The sequence below is a fragment of the Crocuta crocuta genome, unplaced genomic scaffold, assembly GCF_008692635.1.
Source record: "Crocuta crocuta isolate KB4526 unplaced genomic scaffold, BGI_CrCroc_1.0 scaffold48, whole genome shotgun sequence".
In the NCBI taxonomy this organism is placed as follows: Eukaryota; Metazoa; Chordata; class Mammalia; order Carnivora; family Hyaenidae; genus Crocuta; species Crocuta crocuta.
This window is the reverse complement of record NW_027533089.1, coordinates 7,936,327-7,963,901: the sequence shown is the minus strand read 5'-3', so window position 1 is coordinate 7,963,901 and position 27,575 is coordinate 7,936,327. Positions and strand designations below refer to the sequence as shown.

At 43.6% G+C, this 27,575-nt stretch overlaps 1 protein-coding gene across 4 annotated transcripts in view; it reads left to right on the top strand.

The window, feature by feature from the left end:
- Positions 1-27,523, top strand: part of SLC44A3 (solute carrier family 44 member 3) — a 98,670-nt gene extending 71,147 nt beyond the window's left edge. For 2 of the 4 annotated variants that reach the window (XM_077746040.1, XM_077746039.1), the window contains exons 13-14: positions 23,112-23,249; positions 25,562-26,046. In XM_077746040.1, the coding sequence (XP_077602166.1) occupies positions 23,112-23,249; positions 25,562-25,969 (546 nt within the window). In that variant the 3' untranslated portion in view covers positions 25,970-26,046. Of the gene's footprint in view, positions 1-23,111; positions 23,250-25,561; positions 26,047-26,960 lie in introns of those variants that run through there. The other 2 variants (XM_077746042.1, XM_077746041.1) reach the window with 2 other exon arrangements.
- Positions 27,524-27,575: the final 52 nt, after the last annotated feature.

The following is a 27,575-nucleotide window of genomic DNA, read 5'->3' as shown; positions in this document are numbered from 1 at the left end:
CGCTGCTACGCAGGGAAAACAGCATGTACGTAAACTGACTGGTGACGACATACTGGTGAGATGTCAGTCACCTCGGTCATTCTCACAAATGGAGAGCACAGTCCCGCCCGGCAGCTTTCACATCCCTCCTTCCTGCCACGGGCCATCATACAGGTGGCTGGCTGACTGATAGATGTCTGCTGCATCTCCTGGTCACCTTCATGCGGGCCATAAAGCCACCAGCCTACCGTCCCTGGGCATCTGTCTAGATATGTGATACTAAGTTGATCAGAAATGCCCATGGCTTCCTGGCTTCCTGAGTAACAGATATACCGGCCCGAAAAGCCCCAGATAATCCTGTCCCATTCAGTACAGAGGAAAACTTGCTGCTGCTTGGAAAACACACACATTTCTCCCTTCCCTACTTTATAGCCCACCCCCATACCCACACTGCCTGCCGGTCCCTTTCTTTCAGTGCACATAATGTTGGTCTCTGTCTTCCAAGCCTTTGTGGCATGCTTGATCTTGTAATATCTCAAAGCCTTCTCTCCCCATTGCTGACTTTCCCTGCAGTTAGCTCGGTTTCAATGATCCTCTTTCTCAGAGTCCATCAATAGCAAAGGGACCCGGTGACCCGTGCATGTCAGGTTCTGGTTCATCCCAAGCCAACTGGCAGATCTCCAGTGACTCCTCTCCTCTCCCCAGGGCAGCATGTACATCTCATGGAAAAAAGAACAGTAATGCATATTGTGCAATTTCTCTAGCTAGATTATGAAAATGATGTAAAGGTTCTTAAAAGGACCCAGTGCTTGTGGTAGTGGACATTGCCATAATAGGTAGTGTCATCGCAGAGTGTCCACACAGCCCTTCTCTCAGTGACAGCGGTTCTGGGTCCTGCCACTCCCCAGCTCTTCTGGGGAAGGCAGCTGACGGCCAGGGCCCTCAGAGGTGCCCTCAAGTGTGCATGTTTTAGGAAGAAGCTAACATTTGTGTCAATATGATCGTTTACATTAAGGCCCATTTATAGACAGCAGTAATCCTCACAGCCCAGCTGTTTGGTGGCAAATGCTACTACCCTGGCTTTAGATAGAAAGGAATGGAGACGCCTATTTGTCAGGGGCCCCAGACTGTCTCGGGGGAAACTAACCATATCCTCATGTTGCCCCGTGCACGGCTCAGAATCCGCTGTGCTTAGGGCCATGGCTTTATGTGCCTTCCTTAGGAGCAGCCTCTCTGGAGCCCAGCTCCCAGCTGCTGTGGGTGTGACAAGAGTCACGGCTCAGGAGGGTGAGGCCCTAAAGCTCTTGTCCCCAAGTGGGCCTTAGCAGCCTCTCCTGTTGTTGGGGTAAGGCCCAGAGACAGCTGCCATCTTAGGTTGGACTCTGAAGTCCTTCCGGACTTGAAATTCTTCTGCCTTCTCAGAGAGGCAGTTACTCTTTGTTGAGTGAATGTGTCATCATGGGGTAGGGAGAGAAAACTGTGCGTGCAGCCCTCAGCTAATCAGAAACCCCCCTTGAGAGGCAACTGTTCAGCATCATTACTTTGCCTCTCCATGCTGTGTGACTCCTGAATATGAGAATACTGCCACTCACTGGGCACTTGTGTGTCCCAAGTGCTGTGCTAACTACATGTATTAACCACCTCCATCCTCACAGATAATCCCGTGAGGAAGGTATGGTTATCCTCTTAAAAAAAAAAAATAGGTGATTCACTCAGGTTGGGAGGAGTTAAGTAGCAGCCTGCTCTAGGACAGAGGGAAGTAACAGAGGTGAGTGTTGAAGTTGTAGAGACCCAAAAAATCATTCCTTCTTCCTTGTCCAAGTTCTGAACAACTGAGAGACACAAGAGTCAAGCAGATGAAGATTAAAAATAGTGTCTTGAGGGGCACCTGGCTGGCTCTGTGGGGGAGCGTGTGACTCTTGATCTCAGGGTTGTGAGTTCAAGCTCCTTGCTGGGTAGAGAGATTTCTTAAAAAAAAAAAAAAAAAAAAAAAAAAAAGTCTTTAAAAAAATGCTTTAAAATGTTAAAAAAAATAACTTTGAGTACCTAAGGACCATGTCAGAAAATGCATTGTAGAAACAGTTTATTAACATTTCATTCCTGAAATAGACCAACTCACCCTCTCCCAGGCCCAGCCAACAACATAGACCTGCCTCTGGGGATTCCCCTGTAAAGCTTCCGGCTGAGAAGCCGAAAAGGTGCACTCTCAGTGACAGGTGGATCACAAAGACAATGACAAAGGGTGGAGCCAGCCTGAGCTCTCCTCCTACCCGCCCCCCCCCAAATTACCTTAAGTCAGCCTCCCCTTCTGGGAGCACATGAGAAGTGGTACCCTAAAGCAGGTCCCTGGCCATGAAAACACAAATACAAGGTTATTCCACACCAGGAATCAACCCCAGGTCTCCCTCAGTCCATTAGGGCACTTCTTCCACAGGGTAAGAACTCAGACCCTAGAATTATAGAGATCATGAGGCACCCTTCCCTCATGAGAGCAGAATCTAGGGTCCAGTGGGCTTGAGAGCCTCAACCAGGGTCTGTGCTTTTTCTCTTCTTCTCTACTTTGTATCTTTTTCTCTCCCTCTGCCCTCACAAGTGTTACTGAGACAATGGGGACAGACAAGTAGTCACATGACACAATGTGAGCTGCCCTGGCTTACCTTTTAAGCAGAACTGTATGTAAATCTCCTCCATTCCTTGGGCACCATGAGGTCAGTCTCATGCTCCTGGGCAAGAGGGTGGGGAATGTTTGGATCCTGGGAAGGATCGAGTCTCCCCTCTTATTAATGGTTCCAAGCTCTCAGCTTCTTTGTCCAAGCCTCTTCTCTTCTCCTTACACTTTAGCCTTCCCCTTTTCCTGGAAGACATCTATCCATATCTTATGAGAGCTTCTTTCCTCCCCCACTCCCCTCTCCTTGGCTCAGGACCATATACCCATTTCCCAGCAGTTTGATAAAGTGGGAAGAAGGCCGGCAGGCCTGGGCTTGAATCGTACCCCTTCCACTTACTGTGTGACATTGGACAGGTGGTTTAATCTCTCAGCCTCAGTTCCCACAAATATAAAGTAAATTTCTTAAAGAATTTTTAAAAAATTTGAGAGACAGAAAGCTAGTGGGGGAGAGGGACAGAGGGTGAGAGAGAGAGAGAGAGAGAGTGGGGTTGGGGGTGGGGAGAGAATCCCAAGCAGACTCAACACTCAAAGCAGAGCCTGACATGAGGCTTGATCCCACAACCCTGGGATCATGATCTGAGCCAAAACCACGAGTCAGACACTCAACCAACTCAGCCACACAAGTGCCCCAAGCAAAATTCTTAAACCTGTCTCATAGGCAGTAGGAAGGTCAACCCCAGCTGATGCATATAAATATGACAACATGGTGTCTTGCTCAATACATGCTCCCTCAGTGTTGGTTTCTTTTATGAGGGGAAGAAAGGCATTTACTTACTTTAGTTGATTGATACATTCACCAAATACTGGAAGTCTGCCATGTGCCAGACAAATTGGATAAAACAATGCCTATCTCCCAGGATTATTATACATAAATGATAACTGCAACGCTCTTAGTTTTGCGCTTGGCATGTAGAGGCAGGTCCTGAATAAATGGTAGTCACTCTCATGATTATCAGCCTACTAAGTGAGGCGCTCTGATTCTGTGCTGTGCACTTGGAGTAGTGCTAAGCTGCTGGGGTAATTCATGAAGCCTGCTCCATTAGACGTGTATCAGCATCCATAGAGAATTCCTCCAAATGTACCTTTCTCGTTCCCACCCACCCTCAGCCAGGACCACTGGACCAATGGCTTGTTGGGGGTAGTCGAACTGCTAAGAGTGACACTTGCAGTCCTCGCGGTCCAGAATAATGCCCAGGCTTTCCTCTCACAGGGATGATGGTGACCGAAAGTCAACATTCACATCCAGACCTATGACCAGACCACCAGAAAGAACTGTAGCCTGAAGTTAAGGACACAGGCCCTGCATAGCAGTGCATTTGGCTTCCCTCTTTTCTGCATCTAGAACTCATTTTCTGTCTCTTCACAACCATTTTTCAGCAGTCCAGGGCCATTGTGTCAATGTCTATTAGGGCTGCTGAGACTTTTTCCAATACTGGTCTTCTGTTCAAAGGTCATCTGTCTCAAGGAATTGCCATGTCCTTCACTGTAAGTCTCTTCATAAGTCTGAGCAACCATGAATGAACCACTTCGTGTTCTTTGTACCTTCGCGTCATGGCATGCTCGAACCACACTGGAGGTATGCTAAGGGAGATTGGCTGTGTTTTTAACTCTCATCTGTGAAAACTACCTTTGAGGTTAGCAAAACGCAATTTCCTCATAAATAAGGAAGCAGGCGACATGTGAAACAACTGCTCTGATGACAGTACTTGATGTGCAGCTGTGGCAGCCGCAGACAGACTCGGCTCTTCCCATCTGCAGGCTCGGGTCTGCTGTGTGTGCCATGCTTGCTGGGGCTCTGAGGCAGGCTGGGCCCGCCATCATCTGTGATTCGTGGCCCAGAGCGGGGCTGGGTTGGGGGAGGTGGTTCAGAATGGAAGACAGAACTTAGTTCTCCACATTACCTAAGTGCTTAAGAAATGTAAACGCTATTTAGCCCATCCTATAGGTGATGGGGATTAAGGAGAGCATTTGTCGTGATGAGCACCATGTGTTGTACGGAAGTGTAGGACCGCTATCTTGTACACCTGAAACTATTACACTGTAGATTAACTGGGATTTAAATAAAAACTTCTTAACAATGTACGATGATAGATTTTCAGCATTTCCCAAATTCATTTAGTGTGGGAAATGAAATTAAGCCATGAAGTAGCTCCTACCCCAAGTCCAATCTTCCCCATGATGGAAAGTAGGCTTCCTTATGTCATTTCTCTCTGACACTGCTTCTGGAACAGCTATCCTCAAAGGGCTCAGACTGCCCACCTCGGAACTCGTGCCTTCCCCTCCTCTCTTCCATACCCTTCCATGCAAGACTGTGACTGTGAGGACATTCCTCTGCTGTCATCCTCCAATTGTCTTTGTCCTAGACATTGAGACTAGTTTGGGAGGAAGGAATGATTGTTGGCCAGGGACTAAAGGGTGCATTTGTGGAAAACAACCTGAAAGATGTGCCTCACGGTGGTTGAGGAAACAAAGGCCCCTTCGACGCCCCAGTCACTGATTCGTATTCTGCTACAGGCTGGAATCTGACAGTGCTCTGGGCCCCCGGCCTCTGTGTATCATCCCTGCCTGACTTCCATATGGATGTGAATCTCAGTCACAAAGTCAGATGCGCCGGGAATACTGTATCATGTCTCTTAACCTGATTTCTGGCTTTGAGCTGCTTTACCCTGGACTGGCAGTAAATTTCAGCTGTTATCCTTGGGCTATTCCCCCACGGGCTTTTAGGAGACTTCAGGTGTCCCCAAGCATTATACACATGGGTTGCCCTTGAGACATCCACCTTCCCTCTTCATGGCATCCCATCTTCAGGCTTTTTTGGGGAGCAGGAATGTTTTGCCAGGCTCCTCGAGGTCCTGTCTGCCTGGATGCATAGTGGTCGGATAACCAACCCTCCTGCTTTGTCTGGGATGGTTCAGGTTTTAGCACTGAAAGCCATGTGTCTCTAGAAGCCCTTCACTCCTGACAAACCCAGCCCGTAGGAGTGAGCACTTCCTTTTAGAGTCTTGCTTCTTCTCCAGGCTCTGCTGAGTAAAAGGAGACCTGGATCCCAGGTTGGGACCCACAGATCTCTTTGCCCTCCTTCCTTCAGCCCAGGGGAGTCTCATTTTCTAATCTAGAGGTGGAAGAAGACCTACGTGCCCACCTGAGGCTCTGAGACATTTAGTTCATATCGAGAATCCCCTTCTTTCACCTCCTCCACTGGTAGGTAAGAGCTTAAAGAGCTTAAAATTTTGGAAAGCAAAAGCTAATAAGAGTTGCAGACTGGGAGTCCTCCTGCCCGCAGCCCTCAGTAACCCCCTAATCTCATGTAAGGGAGTGAGCACAGAACCTGAGTCCTCCTGGCGTGGGGGGCGTGGAGAAGGGAAAAGGAGAAAGTACACAGCGAAATGAAACAGGCCAAGAGAGCAGGGGAAGAAGAAGCCCTCACAGGTGTATTTGCAGTCACTGGAAACCCCTTCCATTTACACTGTCATCTCTATAGATGGTTGAGAAACAAGGTCTGAAAACTAGAAGGGGAAGCAAAGGAATTTAGGTTCAACTTGTTTCCATATCTAGATGGACCATTCCTGAAAGTTTTGGCAGGTGGATCCAGGCTTTGACAGTTCGTCAAGTGGACTCATCTTCCCCCTCCTTTTGCCCTTTACAGAAAGCCTCAGTTGGCGTCGGGGTGGGGCAGCGAGGAGCATTTGCTAGACTTGCGTTCATCCAGGCAGTGAGACAGCTGAGGCCAAATGCCTTCATCAGGACGCATCTCAGCGGGGGGCAGGGAAGGGCACCCTGGGCCTGTCTGCTGTGCCCATGTCTTGCCTCCATCAAGGTGGCAACAAAGAAACTTGGTGAGGTCCCAAGAACACGAGGCTGCTGACCCGGCTCGGTGCCCTGCTTCCAGCCCCGACCTCGTCTGTGATTGGAAGGGTGTTTGAATATGAGGGTCTGAACTTTCTCACCACCAGCCCTGGCTCTGTGCCGCCTTCACACAGCTTTTAGCATCTGCCAAGAGTTAGCAGGGAGGCAATAAAGAAAGCAGAAATACCAGCTCAAAAGAACTACCCTTTCTCATTAGAGCTGCACTAACCAACACCTCAGACTGACTTCCAGGGAAACCGCTTTCTGAGAAGTGCCCACGGACAGAGGAGGCAAACGTAGAAGGGCTGGTCGTCTTTCAAAGCTTCAGAAGGAAAAGATCTGTAATTCTAGTCAGCGTCTTGAAGCAAATGCATTTTTCTTAAGAGTATTTTTGCTGCAAGCTGGGAAAGCTATGGTGTAAACCAATAATCATTCTCTGCAACCAGCGACGTTACTATTGGCTACCACGCTCTTTGTCACCAGGCCTTTCTAGTGCAGGTCAGTCTTTGCCTCATCAGCCCCAAGCCCACCAAAAATGTGTTCACGAAGGGACAGACACTTGACTTAAAATGATCCCCACTAACTGTACAGTATATGAAAACATGTAAACGTTCCCATTTCCGCACTCTATCTCCTCTTGGCATTTCCACGGTCCTGCGCTTCAGATCATAGATGCGTGACATTCTTTTTTGATTCTAGAGAACCAATCTTCTAAAGTCTATAGATAAGAGCCATTTATTGAGTTTTTATGGCATGCCAGGCACCATGGTAGGCATTCTACATACACAGTCTGATTTTATCCTCTTGAGGTTGCTCCATATCAGGCGGTGTTACCTTCTTTGCACAAATGAGAAAGCTGAGGCCCAGAGGCTGAAGAGCTTACTAGGGTGATAGCACTAGTATGTGGTGATCCGTAGGACTGCAGATCTGTGCCTTGGTGACTTCACAGAGCTGCCTGGAGTTCCTTGTCAAGGAGAAGGGTAAAGGGGAGAGGAAACTAGTGGTTTTCACTAAAGCGACAGACCATCTGTTTAATCTTCTATCTAATAAACCCCCGAAGCCAAAAAAAAACAACAAAAAAACAACAAAAGAGAACAAACATTTCCCATTTCATGGATCCACAAGTTTGTCTTGCCTTATGGAAGATCAAGCCTCCCTTCTGCCTTGGTGATTCCCTCCACTAATTATGCCTGAGTCAAATGAGATGAATGGACAGGAGAGCCCTCTCTGATGGTCAAGGGCATATTGGACCAAGGCAGCACTTCCTTCAAAGCCCTGTATCCTGGACACGCCCCAATAGTTTTAATGAAATTATTGTTCTGGTGGGTTTGCTTACACGCCAGTGACAGGTCAGGTTCAGCAAGGTGCGATTGCCTGATTGGGCTTTTTTCTGGATTTGTGGGCAGAAGGGGCATTGCCTGTGAAGACTTAATCCATGTTCCATTTTTGTCACCTATGTCTGGTCACTTGGCCTATTGAGATTTCTATTTACTTATCAGTAAAATAAGAGGATGTTCCTGGGTGCTGTCTGGGGTGGCTTTTGATCCTAACATTCTACCAAAAGAACAAAGGTAACAGGCAATTGAGTTTGGGTTTTGTATGAGGAAATATTATTTAGAAAACATTTTTGGTTTGCCAAAAGCATCTGCTTTTATCATTCAACAGACATTAGCTTCACAGAGAGAATTGGGTCTCTGGAAGAGCATCTCGGCAGAAGGAAAAGCATTAGAGGGATCAGGAGGGGCCCTGAAGACACTGTAAAGTGCAGAATAATGATGAAACTCACTAAAATCAGGAAGTGGGAGAAAGTGGGCAGGGGACTCTTTTTTTTTAGAAATTACACTCTGGGGAGTCATAATCTCCTTTAAACCTCAATCTTTATTTTTTTTTATTTTATTGAAGTCTAGTTGACATATGGGGTTACATTAGTTTCAGGCATACGACATAGTGATTCCACAACCCTGTGGTTTGCTGTGCTCCCCACAAGTATGCTTACGGACAACACACACCCTATTACAGGACCATCCACTCTATTCCCTCTGCTGGGCCCTTCATCCCCGTGACCTATTCATTCCCTAGCTGGAAGTCTGTCTCCCACTCCCCCCACACCCGTTTTGCTCCCCTCCCCCTCTGGCAACCATCAGTTCTCTGTATTTATGGGTCTGTTTCTGCTCTTTGTTTTGTTTTTTAGATTCCACATATAAGTGAAATCATATGTATTGCCCTTCTCTGTTTGACTTATTTCACCTAGTATAACACCCTCTAGGTCCATCCATGTCAGAAATGCCAAGATTGCATTATTTTCTTTATAACTGAGTAATAACATTTCATTGTGTATATATGCCACTTTTCCTTTACCCATTTATCTATTGATGGACACTTGGATTGCTTCTGTATCTTGGCCGTTATGAATACCGCAGCAAACATAGGGGTGCATCTATCTTTTCAAATTAGTGTTTTCATTTTCTTTAGGTAAATACGTAATAGCGGAATTACTGGATAATGTGATATTTCTGCTTGTAAGTTTTTGAGGAACCTCCGTACTGTTTTCCACAGTGGCTGTACCAATTAATGTTCCTGCCAGCAATGTATGAGGGTTCTTTTCTCTTTACATCCTTGCCAATACTTATTTCTTGTCTTTTTGACTCCAGCCATTCTGCCAGTGGTGAGGTGGTACCTCATTGTGATTTTGATTTGTATTTCCCTGACATTGAGTGATGTTGAGCATCTTTCCACATGTCTGTTGGCCATCTGGCTGCCTTTGGAAAAATGTGTATGCAGGTCCTCTGAACCTTTTTTAATTGAGTGATTTGGATTTTGTGTGTGTGTTGACTTGTATAAGTTCTTTATATATTTTGAATACTAACCCCTTACTGGATATATCATTTGCAAATAAATTTGCAAACCTCCCATTCAGTAGGTTTCCTTTTGTTGTTGATGGTAGTTTTCTTTGCATGCAAACGCTTTTTATTTTGGTGTAGTCTCAGTAGATTATGTTTGCTTTTTGTTACCCTTACCTTCAGAGACCTATCTAGAAGCATGTTGCTAAGGCCAATGTCAAAGAGATTACTGTCTCTGTCTACTAGGAGTTTTATGGTTTCAAGTCTCACATTTAGGTCTTTAAGCCATTTAGAGGTCAGTTTTTGTGTATGATGTAAGGAAGTGCTACAGTTTCATTCTCTGGCACATAGCCCTCTAGTCTTCCCAGCACCATTTATTGAAGAGTCTGTCTTTTCCCCGTTAAATATTGTTGCCTCCTTTGTTGTAGATTAATTTACCATATAAGTGTGGGTTGTTTCTGGGCTCTCTGTTCTATCCATGTGTCTATTTTGTGCTAGTGCCATGCTGATTTGGTTATTATAGCTTTGGGTAGTGTATCTTGAAATCCAGAATTGTGATACCTCCAACTTTGTTCTTTCTTAAGTTTGCTTTGGCTGTTTGGGGTCTTTTGTGTTTCCACAGACATTTTAGTATTATTTGTTCTAGTTCTGTGAAAAATAGGTATTTTAATAGGGATCTCATTGAATCAGTAGATTGCTTTGGGGAACATGGACATTTTAACAATATTAATTCTTCCATTCCATGGTTGTGGTATGTCTTTCCATTTGTTTCTGCGTCTACAGTTTCTTTCATCGGTGTTTTATAATTTTCTAAGATCAGGCCTTTCACCTCCTCAGCTGAGTTTATTCCTGGATATTTTATTTATTTTGGTACAAGTGTAAATGGAATTATTTTCTTAATTTCTCTCTTTCTGCCACTTTGTAGCATGAAACAGATTTCTGTATATTAATTTTGTATCCTGCAACTTTACTGAATTTCTTTATTCTACTAGATTTTTGGTGGAGTCTTAAGGGCTTTCTGTGTACAGTATCATGTCATCTGCAAATAGTGACAGTTTTACTTCTTCCTTACCAATTGGGATGCCTTTTCTTTTTCTTGTCTGATTGCTGTCACTAGGACTTAGTGCCAGTCCTTTGTGGCTTCTTCCCCAGTACATTATTGAAAGAAGTGATAAGAGTGGACATCCCTGTCTTGTTCCTGATCTTAGAGAGAAAGCTCTCAGGTTTTCCACCAACAAGCATGATATTAACTGTGGGTTTTCATATACAGCCTTTATTAGGGTTGAGGTATATTCCCTCTAAACCCATTTTAATTGAGAGTTTTTATCATGAACAAATGTTGAATTTTGTAAAATACTTTTTCTGCATCTATTTAGATGATCATATGTGTTTTATCTTGATTTTGTTTAATGTAGTTTTTGAGATTGATTGATTTGTGGATATTTGAATCATCCTTATAATCCTAGAATAAACCCCACTTGATTCTGATAAATGATCCTTTTAAGTATTGTTGAATGTAGTTTGCTACTATTTTGTTGATGATTTTTTGTTCAACAGGGATCTTGGCCTGTGGTTTTCTTTTTTGTGTGGTGTCTTTGTCTGGTTTTGGTATCACGGTAATGCCGGCCTCATAAAATGTTTTGGAAACTTTCCTTCCTCTTCTTTTTTGGTACACTTTGAGAAGAATAGGTATTAACTCATCTTTAATGTCTGGTAGAATTCAGCTGTGATTCCATCTGGTCCTGGATTTCTGTTTGTTGGGAGTTTTTGATTAGCAATTCAATTGTGTTACTATTAATTGATCTTTTCGGATCTTCTGTTTTTTCCTGATTCAGTTTTGGAAGATTGAATGCTTCCAGGAATTTATACATTTCTTCTAGGAGTCTCATTTGTTGCTATATAATTTTTCATAGTAATCTCTTACAATCCTTTGTATTTCTGTGGTGTCAGCTCTTTTATTTCTGATTTTATCTACTTGGGTCATCTTTTTTTCATGATGAGTCTAGCTTAAATTTTATCAATTTTGTTTATCTTTTCAAAGAACCAGCTCTTGGTTTCATTGGTCTTTTCTGTTTTTTTAAATCTCTATTTCATTTATTTAATCTGATCTTTATTATTTCCTTCCTTCTACTAACTTTGGGTCTTGCTCTTTTTCTAGTTCCTTTAGAACTAGAACCTGTCAAGTTTGGTTGTTGTTTTGAGATTTTTCTTGTTTCTTGAGGTAGGCCTGTATCACTATGAATTTTTCTCTTAGAACTGCTACTGCTGTATCCCAAAGATCTTGGACTGTTATGTTTTCATTTGTCTTCATTTATTTTTAATTTTTTTTTTGTTTTTTTGATGTTGAGAGAGAGACAGAACATGAGTTGGGGAGGGGCAGAGAGAGAGGGAGACAGAAAATCTGAAATAGGCTCCAGGCTCTGAGCTGTCAGCCCAGAGCCCAGTGTGGGGCTCAAACTCCCAAACCACAAGACCATGACCTGAGCCGAAGTTGGATACTTAACCAACTGAGCCACCCAGGCGCCCCTGTCTATATATATTTTTAAATGTCCTCTTTGACTTCTTCATTAGACTTCTTCATTTTGACAACTCATTGGTTGTCTAGTAGCATTTTGTTTAGCCTCCATGTGTTTGTGTTTTTTCCATTTTTTTGCTTGTAATTGATTTCTAATTTCATACTGTTGTGGTCCAAAAAGATGCATGATATTATTTAAGTCTTCTTAAATCTGTTGAGACTCATTTAGATGGCCTAACGTGTGATCTTTCCTGGGGAATGTTCCATGTATACTTGAAAAGAATATGTATTCTGTTGGTTTTGTATGGAATGTTCTGTATATATCTCTTAAGTGCATCTGATTTACTGTGTCAGTCAAACACACTGTTTCCTTAATGATGTTCTGCCTGAACATCTATCCGTTGATGTAAGTGGGGTGTTAAAGGCACTACTATTATTGTATTACTGTCAGTTTCTCCTTTTATGTCTATTAATATCTGCTTTATGTATCTAGGTGCATAGATACTCAAAATTGATAAATCCTTCTGTTGGATTGATCCCTTTATCATTATGTAATGCCCTTTTTTTTGTCTCCTGTTACAGCTTCTGTTTCAAAGTCTATTTTGTCTAATATGAGTATTGCTACACTAGGCTTTTTTTTTCCTCTTCCATTTGCATGGAATATCTTTTCCTATCCTTTCACTTTGAGTCTGTATATGTCATTATGTCTGAAGTGAGTCTCTTGTAGGCAGTATATAGATGAGTCTTTGTTTTTAATCCATTGTGCCACCCTGTGAATTGTGATTGGAATATTTAGACCATTTACATTTAAAGTTATTATTGACAGGTATATACTTATTGCCATTTTGTTAGTTGTGTTTGTAGTTCTCTGTTTCTTTTTCTCTTGCTCTTTTTATGATTGATGACTTTCACTAGTGTTATGTGTGGTTTTCTTTCACTTTATTTTGTGTGTATCTGTTATAGGGTTTGTAGTTACCATGAAGTTCATATATAACATCTGAGTATAAAGTAGTCTATATTAAGTCGATAGTCACTTAAGTTCAAACATGTTCTAAAAGAACTGTTTTTTTTACTCCTCCCCAATATTTTATGTATATGTTGTCATATTTTCACCTTTTTGTTTTGTGAATCCTCTTAACTAATTTCTTTAGGTATAATTGATTTTACCACTTTTGTCTTATAACTTTCATGTTAGCTTTATAAATGATTGCTCTACTACATTTACTGTATGCTTGCTTTTTAAAAAAGTGTTTATTTATTTTGCGAGAGATAGAAAAATTGAGTGGGGGAAAGGTAGACAGAGAGGGAGAGAGAGAAAATCCCAAACAGGTTCCCTATTCAGGACAGAACCTGACATGGGGCTCAATCTCACAATTGTAAGATCGTGACCTGAGCTGACACAAGAGTCAGACACTTAACTGACTGAGCCACCCAGGTGCCCCTGTTTGCCTTTACCAGTGAAACATTTTCCTTTCATAACTGTCTTACTTCTAGATATGTGCTCCACTTAAAGGAGTTCCTTTAAGGTTTCTTGTAAGACCAGTTTTGTAGTGATTAACTCATTTAGTGTTGCTTTGTCTGGAAAACTCTATTTTTCCTTCAATTCTGGGTATTCTTGGTTGTAAGTTTTTTCCTTCCAGCACTTCAAATATATCATGCCACTCCCTTCTGGCTTGCAAATTTTCTGCTAAAACATCAACTGATAGTCTTATGGGGTTTCTCTTGTATGCTACTAGTCGCTTCTCTCTGGCTGCTTTTAAAATTCTCTCTTTAGGGGCACCTGGGTGACTCAGTTGGTTAAGCATCCAGTTTCAGCTCATAGTTGTTGAGTTTGAGTCCTGCATTGGGTTGTGTCCTGGCAGCTCAGAGCCTGGAGCCTGCTTCAGATTCTGTGTGTGTGTGTGTGTGTGTGTGTGTGTGTGTGTATGTCTCTGCCCCTCCCCTGCTTGTGTTCTCTCTCTCTCTAAGAATAAACATTTTTTAAAAATTTAAAAAATAAAAAATTCTCTATCCTTAATCTTTGACAATTAATTATGTGTCATGGTGTGGATCTCCCTGGGTTCCTCTGGTTTGGAAATAACCCTGGATGCTTGTTTTCTCCCCCAGGTTGAGGAAGTATTCAGCCATTGTATCTTTAAATAAGTTTTCTGCCCCTTCCTATCTCCCATCTTCTTCTGGGGCCCCTGTAATGTTTGTTCACCTGAAGTTGTCCCAAGAGATCCCTTAGCCCATCCTCATTTTTTTAAAAGTTTTTTTTAAAGTTTATTTTGAGAGAGAGAGAGAGAATACCAGTAGAGGAATGGTAGAGAGAGAGAGAAGGAGAGAGAGAATCCCAAGCAGGCTCCGCACTGTCTGCACAGAGCTCGAACTCATGGACCATGAGATCATGACCTGAGCTAACCAAAGAGTTGGATGTTTAACCAACTGAGCCACCCAGGCACCTGGGCCTATCCTCATTTTTAATATTCTTGTTTCTTTTTGCTGTTCAGCTTAGGTTCCACTAATCTGCCTTCCAGATCACTGACCGTTCTTCTGTATTTTCTGATCTGTGGATACCCTCGAGTGCATTGTTTTTTCAGTTATTGTATTATTCAACTCTGATTGGTTCTTTTTTATGTTTTCCATCTCTTTGTTGAAGTTTTTACTGAGTTCTTTCACTCTTCTCCCCAGTCTGGTGAGCACCTTTATGACCAGTACTTTGAACTCTTTATCAGGTAGATTGCTTATCTCCATTTCATCGAGCTCTTTTTCTGAGTTTTTTTCTTTCATTTGGAGCATGTTCCTCTGTCTTCTCAGTTTGCTTGACTTTCTCTGTGTGTTTCTATGAATTAGAACAGCTACTTCTCTTAAACTGGAAGGAATGGTCTTGTGTGTGGTAATCCCCCGGGCTCACCACCCATCTTTCACCACCAGTGGTACCTAAATTTAAGACGCATCGTTAAAGTAAATGGTCTCTTAACATTTTTAATGCTAATTTTAGAAAGATTCTTCTAGAAACCTAAGGCTAGTTTATGAAGATACATTTGTCTAAAATGCAAATATTCCTTCGCTTTCAGCTGAGTTTCATTTTCTTCTGTTGAATTGGAATTAATATTAGTGTTTTTATTTAAAATAACATATGCAGGGGCACCTGGCTGGCTCAGTCAGTAGAAAATGTGGCTCTTGATCTCAGAATTGTGAGTCTGAGACCCATGTTGGGTGTATAAATTACTTAAAAATAAAATCTTTAGGGGTGCCCGGTGGCTCAGTCAGTTAAGCATCTGACTTCAGCTCAGGTCATGTTCTCATGGTTTGTGGGTTCAAACCCTGCATCAGGTTCTGTGCTGACAGAACAGAGCCTGGAGCTTGGATTCGGATTTTGTGTCTACCTCTTTCTCTGCCACTCCCCCTCTCACTTACTCTCTCTTTCTCTCTCAAATTTAATAAACATTGAAAAAATTAAAATATTTAAAGACAAATAAACAGAAATAAAACACCACATAGAGTATGTTCCATTTTATAACTTATGTTTGTCCATTCATTCTTCCTTCCTTTTGTCTAGTATACTTGCAGAGAAATGTTGGGGTACAGTCCACATGATGTTAGCAATGGTTATTTCTGAGGTATAGGATCAGAGTGATTTCCTTGCTTTCTTTTAATTTTTTTTAATTTTATTTTTTTANTTTCCTGAGGAACCTCCACACTGTTTTCCAGAGGGGCTGTACCAGTTTACATTCCCACCAACAGTGTAGGAGGGTTCTTTTAATTTTTTTAAATGTTTGCTTAGTTTTGAGAGACCAAGCACATGCAGAGGAGGGGCAGAGAGAGAGGGAGACACAGATTCCAAAGCAGACTCCAGGCTCTGAGCTGTCAGCACAGAACCCAACGCAGGGCTCGAACTCACAAGCTGTGAGATGATGAATGTACCTCAGCTGAAGTCAGATACTGAAACGACCGAGCCACCCAGGTGCCCCTTCTTGCTTTCTTGGTCTCTATATTGCTTGATATTTTAATAATGGGCATAAAATAAGAAAGTCGTTATTCTAAACATGAGCAAAAAGCAAATAAATTTAAAAAGAACACACCAGACCACAGTGCCGTGGCTTTACAAGCGGCGCCATTCTCAGCATCGGCACGTCCCTTTTTCCATCCACCTCCCACCTGGCCCCCATCCTGGAGGGGACTGGCAGTATCCCTGCTCACCAGCTCATTGGACTTTCGCAGCTAGTGACTACTGAACCCCTGAATGGCTCTGCAGGGTGACCGCAAGGCCCTGGAAGGCCCAGAGGCCGGCTGTGTACGCCTCACTGGGCATGCATCCGTGCCAGAAGCAGAGCTCAGGACGGAACCGGTCTGAGACGGTCCCTGCAAGTTTTACTGTAATCCCAAGGATGGATGCTTGGCTGTGTGGGGTGTATCTGGGCTCAGATTACACTGTTTTTCTTTTAGTTTTCAGGGAAGTGTGAATACCAGGGTTTATTCACCATCGAGTTTCTCAAGTTCATTTTAGTAATCCGTGTTATATTTTGAGCTTATAAATATCAGAACTTTACAAGGAAGGCATTCCAGATATAAATCTGGCTATTCATGGCATGTTGTTTGGCACACGCCTTCCTGCCTATATGAGGGAAATTCTGTTTATCTTTTTGAAGAGTCAGGAGAACCTCAGGTTCGCAGTTCCTTCCCCAAAAGAAGGGACCACTTCAGTTTAGTGGGAGGACAAACAGCTGCCCTTCGTTGAGGAAGGACACGGGGCCCAACTGTGCTGGCTTCAGTTTTGACCTTCAGGAGCAAAACTGTTCCTTCTGCCAAAGGCGCGATTAGCGTTCTTGGACAGCGCTCACAGTAAATTACAGAGGCAATCCAGCTTCGCCGTCACCTGAAAGTATACTTCAGTCTCTTTCATTTTTCTTCAGTGATTAGCATTTTCTGTAAAATGGGGCTGATAATACCCATGGCGATTATTTCACTGAATGATCATTAAAGACTGATGAGATTACGTAACGTAATAGGAGGGTGACTCGTTCACGACAAAGTAGAGGGCATACATAAGGCATTTTTAGCCCAGAGCTTTAGAGCAGGCAGACGCCTTTTACAAGCTGTGGAACGGGGCACCTGAGAAGTGACATCACTCGGTGGAGGCCACGCAGCCCGTCTTCGGACGCCATGGGATTGGAACCCAGCCTCTTTCCACGGAGCTGTCCTGCTTCGCCCTTCTTCACGCTACATCTCACGAGAGTCCCGCTTTGTCGTTTGGAGGCTTTTGCGAGGAAAAGCCCAGAACACAGCTCGCAGTAAATGTTTTCCTGAATGAGTCCGAGATCTCCTGCTGTGAGCGATGTAGCACCGGCTGCACCGCTCAACCCGGGGGCTGCCACCAACCTCTCTGTGCCGTAGTTTCCTCAACAACCTCGTCCTGCAGGGGTCTGCCGAGCATTAAGTGAGGTAATGCATTCAGGGGAATACAGAATAATTATAGGGCTTGGCACATGGTATGTGCTCTGTGAATACTTGCCATTATTACTATTTATTATTATTATTTATTAATTTACTCACAGAAGTTTCACTTCTGTGAAACTTTGCCTACTGACGGCCAAAAAAAAGAAAAAGGCCACGGAACCAAATTAGGAACCCGCTGTCAGGACTCTGGCAAACCATTTGGGAAGGATGTGGAGCAGAGGGGAGCAGAGTACCTTGGGATTACGACTCCTCATAATCTTATTTTCTCCCCAGAGAAGGGCTCCTTTTCCCTGGTCTGGCCCCTGGCTTGTGACCGCTAATGGCCAACGTGCTCAGAAGAGGGATGACTGCACCATATTTGCGCATGACTTAGAGGAGCCCAGTAAGCACTATGGAGGTGCTTGGGGCTCCCCAGAGGCATAGGTGAGAGGAGGTACTTTGTAGCTAAATAGGACAAGTGATGAGGGGGAGATCTGCCCTAGGATAGCACAGGGCAACCTGGGAGAGCTTCCCGAAGCACAGGCTTCTGAAACAGGATTCCTGAAACTTCCTGTCTCTCCCCTTGCTCCACAGGATGGCATTTCAGCCCTACTGAGGTCCAGCTCAGGACTCCTCCAGACCCATTTCCCACCACAATCTCTTCTGGGCCCTTTGGTCTCCTTCACTGCCTCCTCCTGCCGCCTCGGCCTCCGCCTATCCCTGTATCCTGCAGGGAACAGCCAACCTCAGGGATCAGCTATGTGCCACTTCTGTGAAATCTTCCTCACCGCTCCCCTCCCGCCTGCTCCTTCCTCCCCCTCCCCCCCGGCCTATGCTTCTCCATGTCGCTTTCACATTTGTGCTTGAGTTAGAATTCAGTGTTCATCAGTCCTCACCGCCACGCAGGACCTTCCTTGTCTGTGTCCTTCCCTGCACCCTCCCCTCCTGCCTGTGACAGTCCGTGAAAGTTTGAAAACGAATCAAACCACCCCTGGAGGGAGTCTCTAATCCCAGGCAAGGGAGTGAGAATAGTGATGTAATATCGAGGCGCTCCCATCGTCGAGTTGGGAATCTTTCTTTTCTGTTTGATTTCAAGATGCAGAAGTATCCACTTGTTTGGTGGCCCTAAAGAAACGTGCACACTGAATGTCACCTGGTAACAAATTAGGAGCCTGAAACCACTACCTCATGTCTTGCTTCGAGATTAGCCTTCAGGACCTCCTGATTAATGTTCACAACCAACAAAACCTGTTCACCCAATCTGGTCCTTTCTGCACATTGTTACGCTCTGCAAATTGGCTTAGCACGCTCACCCAAACTTCCATCAGCCCAGGCAAACGCAGATGCTCCGAGTGGGGACTCACCACATCGAACATTCAGGGCAGTCCATCTCCCAGCTGCCCAACAAGGAAGCAGCATCTACTGAGAGTAAATATAAATTAGCTAATGCTGAAGCTGCAGGAATTTTCAGTCCATCTCCTGTGTCTTGAGTGATGATTCCCTCCTCCAGCTACTCATTCAGACATTAATTCTAGGTCTCTCTGTTGCGCTCGGGGTTGAACCTTGTGGTAAAATACTAGTGGTGTAGCAACTGCAGGAAGGCATCTCCAATTTCCCCATCAGAGTGGTTTTAATGCTCTCTTCCAGAGGGCATGAAACATGAAAGAGAAGACCAATGGTTATGGGTCCCCTGAAATCTGCAGAGTCAACACATGTGCGAGAAATTACCGTTTTAACCTTGAATCGTTTTAGCCAAGAAGCAAAATCTATTTTTATTGCTTATGAACAGTAGTGCTGAACTGACCACGGGGTGGTGACCTGAAGGAAAAGGAAGGCCCCATGGAAACTGCAGTCCCCAGTGTAAATCAGGACGTCCACGGAGAACCCCAGTTTATTATTATTTTTTTTAATGTTTTTATTTATTTCTAGGAGAGAGAGAGAGAGAGAGAGAGAGAGACAGCGTGAGCAGGGGAGGTTCAGAGAGAGAGGGAGTCACAGACTGAAACAGGCTCCAGGCTCTGAGCTGGCAGTCAGCACAGAGCCCGATGCGGGGCACGAACCCACGAACCGCGAGATCATGACCCAAGCGAAAGTCGGACGCTCAACCGACTAAGCCACCCAGGCGCCCCAGGAGAACCCCAGTTTAAAGGCAGGCTGTGGTAGGGTGGTCGGCTGGGGACAGAGCCTGACCGCAAAGAAGGACCCTGCTGGGCCCTGGATCCCCGAGAATGTGAGGGATCAAAGCCCAGGGATAAGGAAACCCTGGGTCCTTTCCACACCTCCTCGGGGCTCAAAGAGCGGCCTGTGTTTCCCAGTTGTAAATGAGGTCATCCTTGGCGAGGTCTGGATGATAATCGTTTTCCTTTACTATGCTTTCTGTGAGCGAGGCGCTTTGCTAACTGCTTTATAGGGAATATGTTCTTTAATCCTCCCAACACCCCCTTGCAGTAGGTGTTATAATTCAGTTTATAGATGAGGAAATTAAAGTCGGAGAGAGGTTAAATCACTTGCCCAAGATTGACAGCCAGTGGGTGGCAGAACTGGGATTTGAACCCAGAGACTGTCTGGCTACAGAGCCTTGCTTGCCTTAATCACCAAGCTTTTAGTATATGTGCTGCCGAAGCAAGCACATCACCAAGCTTTTAAATAGCACTTTGTCCTAATGAAAACTGATCGTGTAATGTCCAGAAAGTGAGCATTAAAAAAAAAAGACTCTCATTTACCCGGGGATCTGGAGAAATGCCCTTGATCTTGGTTGTCAGTCTCTAAAAGAACAATTAAGTTATTCTTATCCACCCACCCTAAGTATTTTCAGGATAATGAGTTGGTCATCAGGGCTCGTAGAACCTTAGATGATTGAAGATGCTTAGCTACGTCAAGAGCAAATGAGTTTCCACTTCCTTAGCCAAGACTTAAGTCCCCCAACTGGGGCCAGCTTTAGTTCTGTTTTTTTTTTTTTTTAATTTTTTTTAATGTCTATTTTTGAGAGAGAGAGAGAGGGCATGCCCATGCATGCATGTGTGTTAGAGTACAAGTGGAGGAGGGGCAGAAAAGGGGAGAGAGAATCCCTAGCAGGCTCCACACTGTCAGCACAGAGCCCCACATGGGGCTTGATACCACAAACCACGAGATCCTGATCTGAGCCAAAGTCAAGAGTCAGACACAACCAACTGAGCCACACAGGCGCCCCTGAGGTCAGTTTTGTGCAACAACCAGTTTGGGATTTTAAAAGCAAATCTTACGTTCCATCTAAGTCAGAAACCAAAAGTTCTTTGTGGAACACCATTAAGGCATTTCTACAGGGAATTCATCTGACATCTGACTGAGAATATCCCTTCTGATGCAAGAAGGGTACTGTTGCGGGGGAGTGGGTACCCAGCCTTTTGTCTCTGAAAATCAGACTTTGATCTCTAGTTGGCCTTGGTGAAGAGGCAGTTTGGTAAATTCTACCCCCTTATTCTTTCTCCATCTCCACTATCACTTACTTTGATGAAGAGCTATATCACTGGAAGATGGGTTACTGCAACAGACTCCAAATTGGTTTCTCTGCAATGTGTTTGAATGGGCGTAGGAAGGGATTAATTTGTATATCAAGAGATAAAAAGCTTTCATCTTCTTCCTAAGCTGAAAGAAATGACAAAACCCAAGCAGGTAGTATTACAGTGTATTTTTCCAGGGAGGTTATAAATTCTGAGTTGTAAACTGCAGTGCAAATAGTGTTTTTAAAGGTTTCAAGGGAAATATAAGAAATAGATGCTTTTGAACTTATCATATGGTCATAAGATATTTTGGAAAAATGATCCAGGAAATCTTCCCTTGTGAACATAAACACCACAAACACATATGCTTGTTTGTCCTTTTCGACTTAGAAATCTCATTTTTGAAATTTATCCTTATGAAATAAAAATTCACTGGGCGCCCGGGTGGCTCAGTTGGTTAAGCATCCAACTCAGCTGAGCTCAGGTAATGATCTCACAGTTTGTTAGTTCAAGCCCCGTGTCGGGCTCTGTGCTGACAGCTCAGAGCCTGGAGCCTGCTTCAGATTCTGTCTCCCTCTCGCTCTGCCCCTCCCCTGCTTACTCTGTCCCTCTCTCAAAACTATGTAAGCGTTAAAAAAAAAAAAGAAATCCCAAATCCAGAAATTAAGATGTCCACTGCATAGTTTTTGTAATAGCAAAATACTTGAAATAGTCTAAGTATGCCCTGGCTACACATACACATGCACCCCTGATAGAATGTGTACTTCTTAAAAATTAAAATTATAGGGCACCTGGGTGGCTCAGTCGGTTAAGCGTCTGACTTCGGCTCAGGCATGATCTCACGGTTCGTGGGTTCGAGCCCCACATCGGGCTTTGTGCTGACAGCTCAGAGCCTGGAGCCTGCTTCTGATTCTGTAACTCCCTCTCTCTCTGACCCTCCCCTGCTCACGCTCTCTCTCTCTCTCTCTCTCTCTCAGAAATTAAAAAAATTATCAAAGCCATGGAGCAACATGAAATCCTTATTATATAAAGAAAAAAGCTAGATATGTAAAATGATACTGTGCCACTTAAATTATATATTTTTTCATTTCTAGGGTTTGTTTCCTTTGTTTCATTTGGTTTGTTTTTGACTCTGACTCTTCACTTTTCATACCAAGCTGTTCATTCCTCATGGTCACTATTCTTTCCATTGTCTTAGCACCTTTATTTATTTATTTTAAAGATTTTATTTTTAAAGTAGAGGCACCTGGGTGGCTCAGTCAGTTAAGCGTCTGACTTTGGCTCAGGCCATGATCTCACGGTTCGTGAGTTCGAGCCCCGTATTGGGCTCTGTGCTGACAGCTCAGATCCTGGAGCCTGCTTCGGATTTGGTGTCCCCCTCTCTCTCTCTGCCTTTCCCCTACTCATACTCAGTGTCTTTCTCTCTCTCTCTCTCTCTCTCTCTCTTTCTCAAAATAAACACTAAAAAATGAAAAAAGTATTTTTAAGGTAATCTCTATGCCAAATGTGGGGCTTAAATGTACAACTCTGAGATCAAGAGTTGCATGCTCTCCTGCTCTACCAACTGGGCCAGCCAGGTGCCCCCCACTCCCATTGTCTTAGCGTCTTAAACACACGTTCTTGAATACTTTCAGATTTTTTTCAGGGTACAGATTCTCTTGTTTGTTGTGGTGTTCTACTCCTTGGGTCATCTGAAAAATTTTTCTATGAGCGTTACTTCATTGTCTTCAAGGGTGGTTGCCTGTGGGACTCCATCATTTCCTGGCCTGTGAAGGTGGGGTTTTGTTTCGCCCCTGCCTAGACCCTGGTAATTTCAACGGCCCCAGGCAGATAGTGTATTTCTGTAGCACTTTCCTGGGATAGTTGGGTGAGTCTGAATATATGCTGAGAGTTCAGTTCCCTAGCAAGGGCCTGAATATTTTACCCCTAAGGGGCTAAGTCTCCAGCCCCAACCTCTAAAGCCTTTACTGCTTTCCTGCCCTTTGAGCCTGTGGGTTCGGGTCTCATTAATTGCTAGGATCTGCTTTGTTTCCAGCACTTCAGCTTCCTTCTCTGCCCTCTAACTCTGCTGTTCATTGAAAAGTTTCTGCTTTACCCATCATTTCCAGGTTTGTAGAGGGATGTCCCATCCACTGTATTGACCAGAAATACTTGTTTTTCCATTTACTGTAACTATGTGAAAATACATGTGAATATAATCAGAGACCAGAAGGGGACTTTGAAAATGAAATGATTTATTATGGGCAGAGATGGTGGGTTTATAGCAACCATTTTCCTCTATTTTGCTAATATTCTGTATTGCCATGATATTGTCTCTCAAACAATATAAGAAAACATCATCTTTTTCACCATTGTCTTTGTTTCAGAATGCATACACTGCAACTGCCATTAATGGGACAGAGTTTTGCACGTCAGCAGAAGATGCGCTCAAACTCTTATCCAAGAATTCAAGTCATTTCACATCTGTTAACTGCTTTGGAGACTTCATAATTTTTCTAGGAAAGGTGAGATGTCCTCACTAAAATAATAAATAGAGAAGCTTGGGATCTAAATGTTAAGCCACAGAACAAGGCTTGATTGAGAACGAACGTTTCTTGAGTGCTTGCTCCATAGTGGATGCTATGCCTCATTCTCTCATTTAATCCTTAGTCCTTTGAGGTACCTTATTTTGCAGATGGGAAAACTAAGGTTTAATAACTTATCCAGGATTCCACATCGGTAGAGTCAGGATTTGAATCCTAGCCCTTCTCTCTCAGCAATGTTCAGTTCTCTCTACCATTCTGGCTCCCACTTGTTCATATCTAAAATGAAAATGCTACTGGCCTCATTCAGTGGATATGTTTTGTGGGGCTTTTATCATAAAATATTTGGAAATAGTACTGAAACCTAGTTAAATGTCTGTATTATTTAAGGGGATTAAGTCCATAAATATAAAGACAGATTGTTAATGTCCCAAGTGGAGCCGAGGTACATTTCCACTGTCATCTAAATAGTATTTTTCAAGGAATTGCATGTAGTCTTATACATAGTGCAGTGAACGAGCATCTTAGAGCTCCATCTCATGGTGTAAAGGATAAGCCCTGAACTTGGGGCCTCTAGCAACTCTGAACCTCAGTCTTCCTGAGCTATTGATAGCACGTGCCCTTTCTAGCTTGTAGGAAAGACTAACTGAAATATGGATGCAAGTGGTATGATAGCCCCTAATTGCTCATGCTTCAAGTTGAAGGTTCCTTACACTGGACCACATGGTGTGTCCCTTTGCTTGTGATTGTCACCCACGGGGCCTAATTCTGCACACCTGTTTTCCTGATCCCACTTTCATTTGATTGCCTGCCCTTCAAATCCCTGACCCCAGACCCCCTGGCCTTTCTGCCACATCTGTGCTATTCCAAGCTAGACATCTTGGCTCCTTCCAACCATTCCTCCTCAAGGACGTGAATGCTGAGGCCTTTGGTGGTGCCCCAAAGTGAACAAGATCTTGGTCTCCCGTTGTGACCTGGCCACACGCAAATGTGAGGACTCCTGGCTCATTTAGCATTCTGTGCCTCCTAGGTGTTTGGTAACTGGCTCTGGTGCATTCCTATTAGAGTTAACGGTCAGTAACAAGTTACAACATGCATGGAGTTCACAGGCGTATGTTAGTTGCACATATATTTTAAGGCTCAGCTGGGCCCCAGAGATATTTCATGCAGCAGTATCTCCAGAAGCACAAACTGATTATACCTTTCAAGACAGCCTAAAGAATCTAAGTTGCAGTTGTCTTTAAAATGGATAATATCGTTTATGTGAGTTTGGTAACATGTTCTCTAATAACCACTTCAGAAAAATTTTAGAATAAGGTCTCATCTTTATAACGATTATCTTTCGTTTTAGGCAAGAATTCATTTTCCTATATTTCCCATAAGGAACATGTAATTGCTAATAAGCTTCTACTGAGCCTGTAACAACTAGTGATTCTTTGGTTTTTTTGAATGAAGTAGCATTCAGACGTTCATGTAGTCTTTGTGGGTCTCCAAGGGCAACGGGGATTCCAGCTGGACTCCATTTTATTTAAGAATTAGGTACAAAAATTTTTTTTAAAAAAGAGGAACATCATGGTCTGTAATCATGTTGCTGGAAATATAATTACATATGGCAAAAGCTGGGATTAATCCTATTATCTCCCAACACTAGCACTGGGAAGCCCTTCCAGTAATCCCTGGGGTAAACACAATCACATATTAAACTACAGTATAGTCATCCAGTGGATTGTTGCACCATTATTTAAAAATGGCACTTATTATATAGTAGTAAGTGAAGGGGCACCCAGGTAGCTCGGTTAAGCATCTGACTCTTGATTTTGACTCAGGTCATGATTTCACGGGTTGTGAGATTGAGCCCTGTGTCAGGTTTCTCTCCCCCTCTGTCTCTCTGCCCAACCAGCTCATGGTCGCTTGCTCTCTCTCTAAATCAATCAACAACAACAACAGAAATATTAGACGAAGATACTTTATGGGGGTGTCAAGTGAAAAAACTAAAACTTTTTAGGTATTATTACATCAAATAAATACAAACACTAGCCACAGATAAAATGTAAATACATCTATTCTCTTCTCCTTACTCCAAACTAATTGGATTGTCTTTTGGTATCATAGCTCTCTTTTCATCTTCATTTCAGTGGACCACATTTTCTGACCAGCATTCTTTCCACTAGGTACACATAGACGCACACATAGGCATGTATATGAAACTACTACCTGTAATTGACAAAAGTCACTTCTAAAATATTCTGACCAACCAATTTATAAAGATTTTCAGCAAAGTCCTGTTTTGCCAGGTGTTGGTGGTGTGTCTCACTGTATTCGGAGGACTGATGGCATTTAACTACAGCCGTGCATTCCAGGTGTGGACAGTCCCTCTGCTGCTGGTTGCTTTTTTTGCCTACTTAGTAGCCCATAGTTTCTTATCTGTGTTTGAAACTGTGCTGGATGCACTCTTCCTGTGTTTTGCTGCTGATCTGGAAACAAATGATGGATCGTCGGAAAAGCCCTACTTTATGGACCAAGAGTTTTTGGTAAGCAGACATTTCACTTCCCGCTGCAACCTCGATCCCCCAAATCTCAAAAGTGTTGAAGACTCACACATAAAGGAGGCTCGTACCAAGCCTTATTTACTCTTCCAGAGGGCCCCATGGGCTTCTACCACTGGCCTGAATGTCCAGAGTGAGATTTGGGTTGTTTTCTGAGGCTGAACCCACTTCCCTTACTGGAACCTTCTCCCTGGAGAGAAGTGACACTGAACAGTTAATACGGACCAGATGACCTTGTGCAGGTGTTCTGGACAGAGCAGTCCAAGTCCCTTTGGTGCTATCAGCCTGGTCTGGCCTTTTGGGTGGTCTGGAGGTTTAACGGTTGATCTCTCTCTAAAGCAGCTTTGCCTCCTCAAGCGTCAAACAGACCCTTTGTGTTTCAGGGGGCACCCATGTCTGTGCCCGTGTTGACAGATCCGGGGTTCTCAGGCCCTTTATTAACTGAGGCCCAGCGATGCAGGAAAAGCCACACCCTGTCAAGTCCCATTCGGCTTCTATCTGGAAATAGCAGGCAGCTGTTTCCAACACAGTCGTTGCTTATCTGTCTTATCAGGAACAGACAGAGGTATTTTAACAACTGAATGAAGTCTCTGGGTTGTCTGGGTCAAGTGACGTTTTAGTACTTTTCTTTCATTCTGTTGCCATAAAACTTAAGTGTTAAAGCCCATTTGCTCTTTTTAAGATTTTATTTTTAAGTAATCTCTATACCCAACATGGGGCTCAAACCCACAACCCGGAGATCAAGAGTCTCATGCTCCAATGACTGAGATAGCCAGGCGCCCCAAGCCCTTTTGCTTTCAAACAGCATTCAGAGCACTCCTTGGTTCAGCCAGGCAGTGACGTTTAACAAGCACTTCTGTGGTTTTAAAATTAAACATATTCTCCGCTTCCTCCATAGAAAACCTAAAAATACAATAGCACTTGATTTGTATCTACCCTAAAGAAAGTCTTTCTGATGGTGGTAGGAAGCTCACCGAGGCTTTTTTCCCTGATTTATACTTTTCTGATTACAAATCTACCCCCTAAAAAAACTAATTCAACAGGGAAAACTTTAAGGATTAAAGTCCCCTAAATGATACGGTCAAATAAATGGTTGTGGTTGGTGTGGATACATAACACTGGTCTAACTCATTGTTTTGTTTTTCAGAGTTTTGTAAAAAGGATCAACAAGTTACAAAGCCCGAGGGCACAGAGGGAGGAGAACTCATTAAGGAACGAGGAGGGAACAGAACTCCAGCCCATTGTGTGATAGGTGCCTGTTAGATAGGTGCCCCTGGAAAGTGTCCTTCTTCTAAGAGCCATTCACAGAATAAACGGTAAGGCTGATCGACCTTATTCTTCTTCGTCGTCTTTGTCCTTCTTGTTTGGTCATTATATCAGAGCCGCAGAAGTATAACCTATTCCGGATTCAGTTGTTCCGTATTGATGTATATTCACCTTAGGGTATGAGTAGGAAATAATCCTACCCCGTCCCCCCCAATGCTCCTGAAGATGATTTTAAGATGATTCCAAGTTGGATTTAAGGTGCTTTTGAGGCATGTGAGTCTCCATGAAATAGCGAGGGTCAAACACGCGTTTGAATCCTGGCTGTCATTTTCTGGGTAAGATGGGCAGGTCCCTTCAGTTTGCCAAGCCTCAGTCTCTAGCAGAGAGTGCACTGTCGTGTGGATTAAGTAATGATAAAGTATCTTCTAACAGCACCTGGGAAAGAGGACTTTTTCAACAAAATCTGCCTTCACCTATCTGGAAGTTAGCCAGAAAA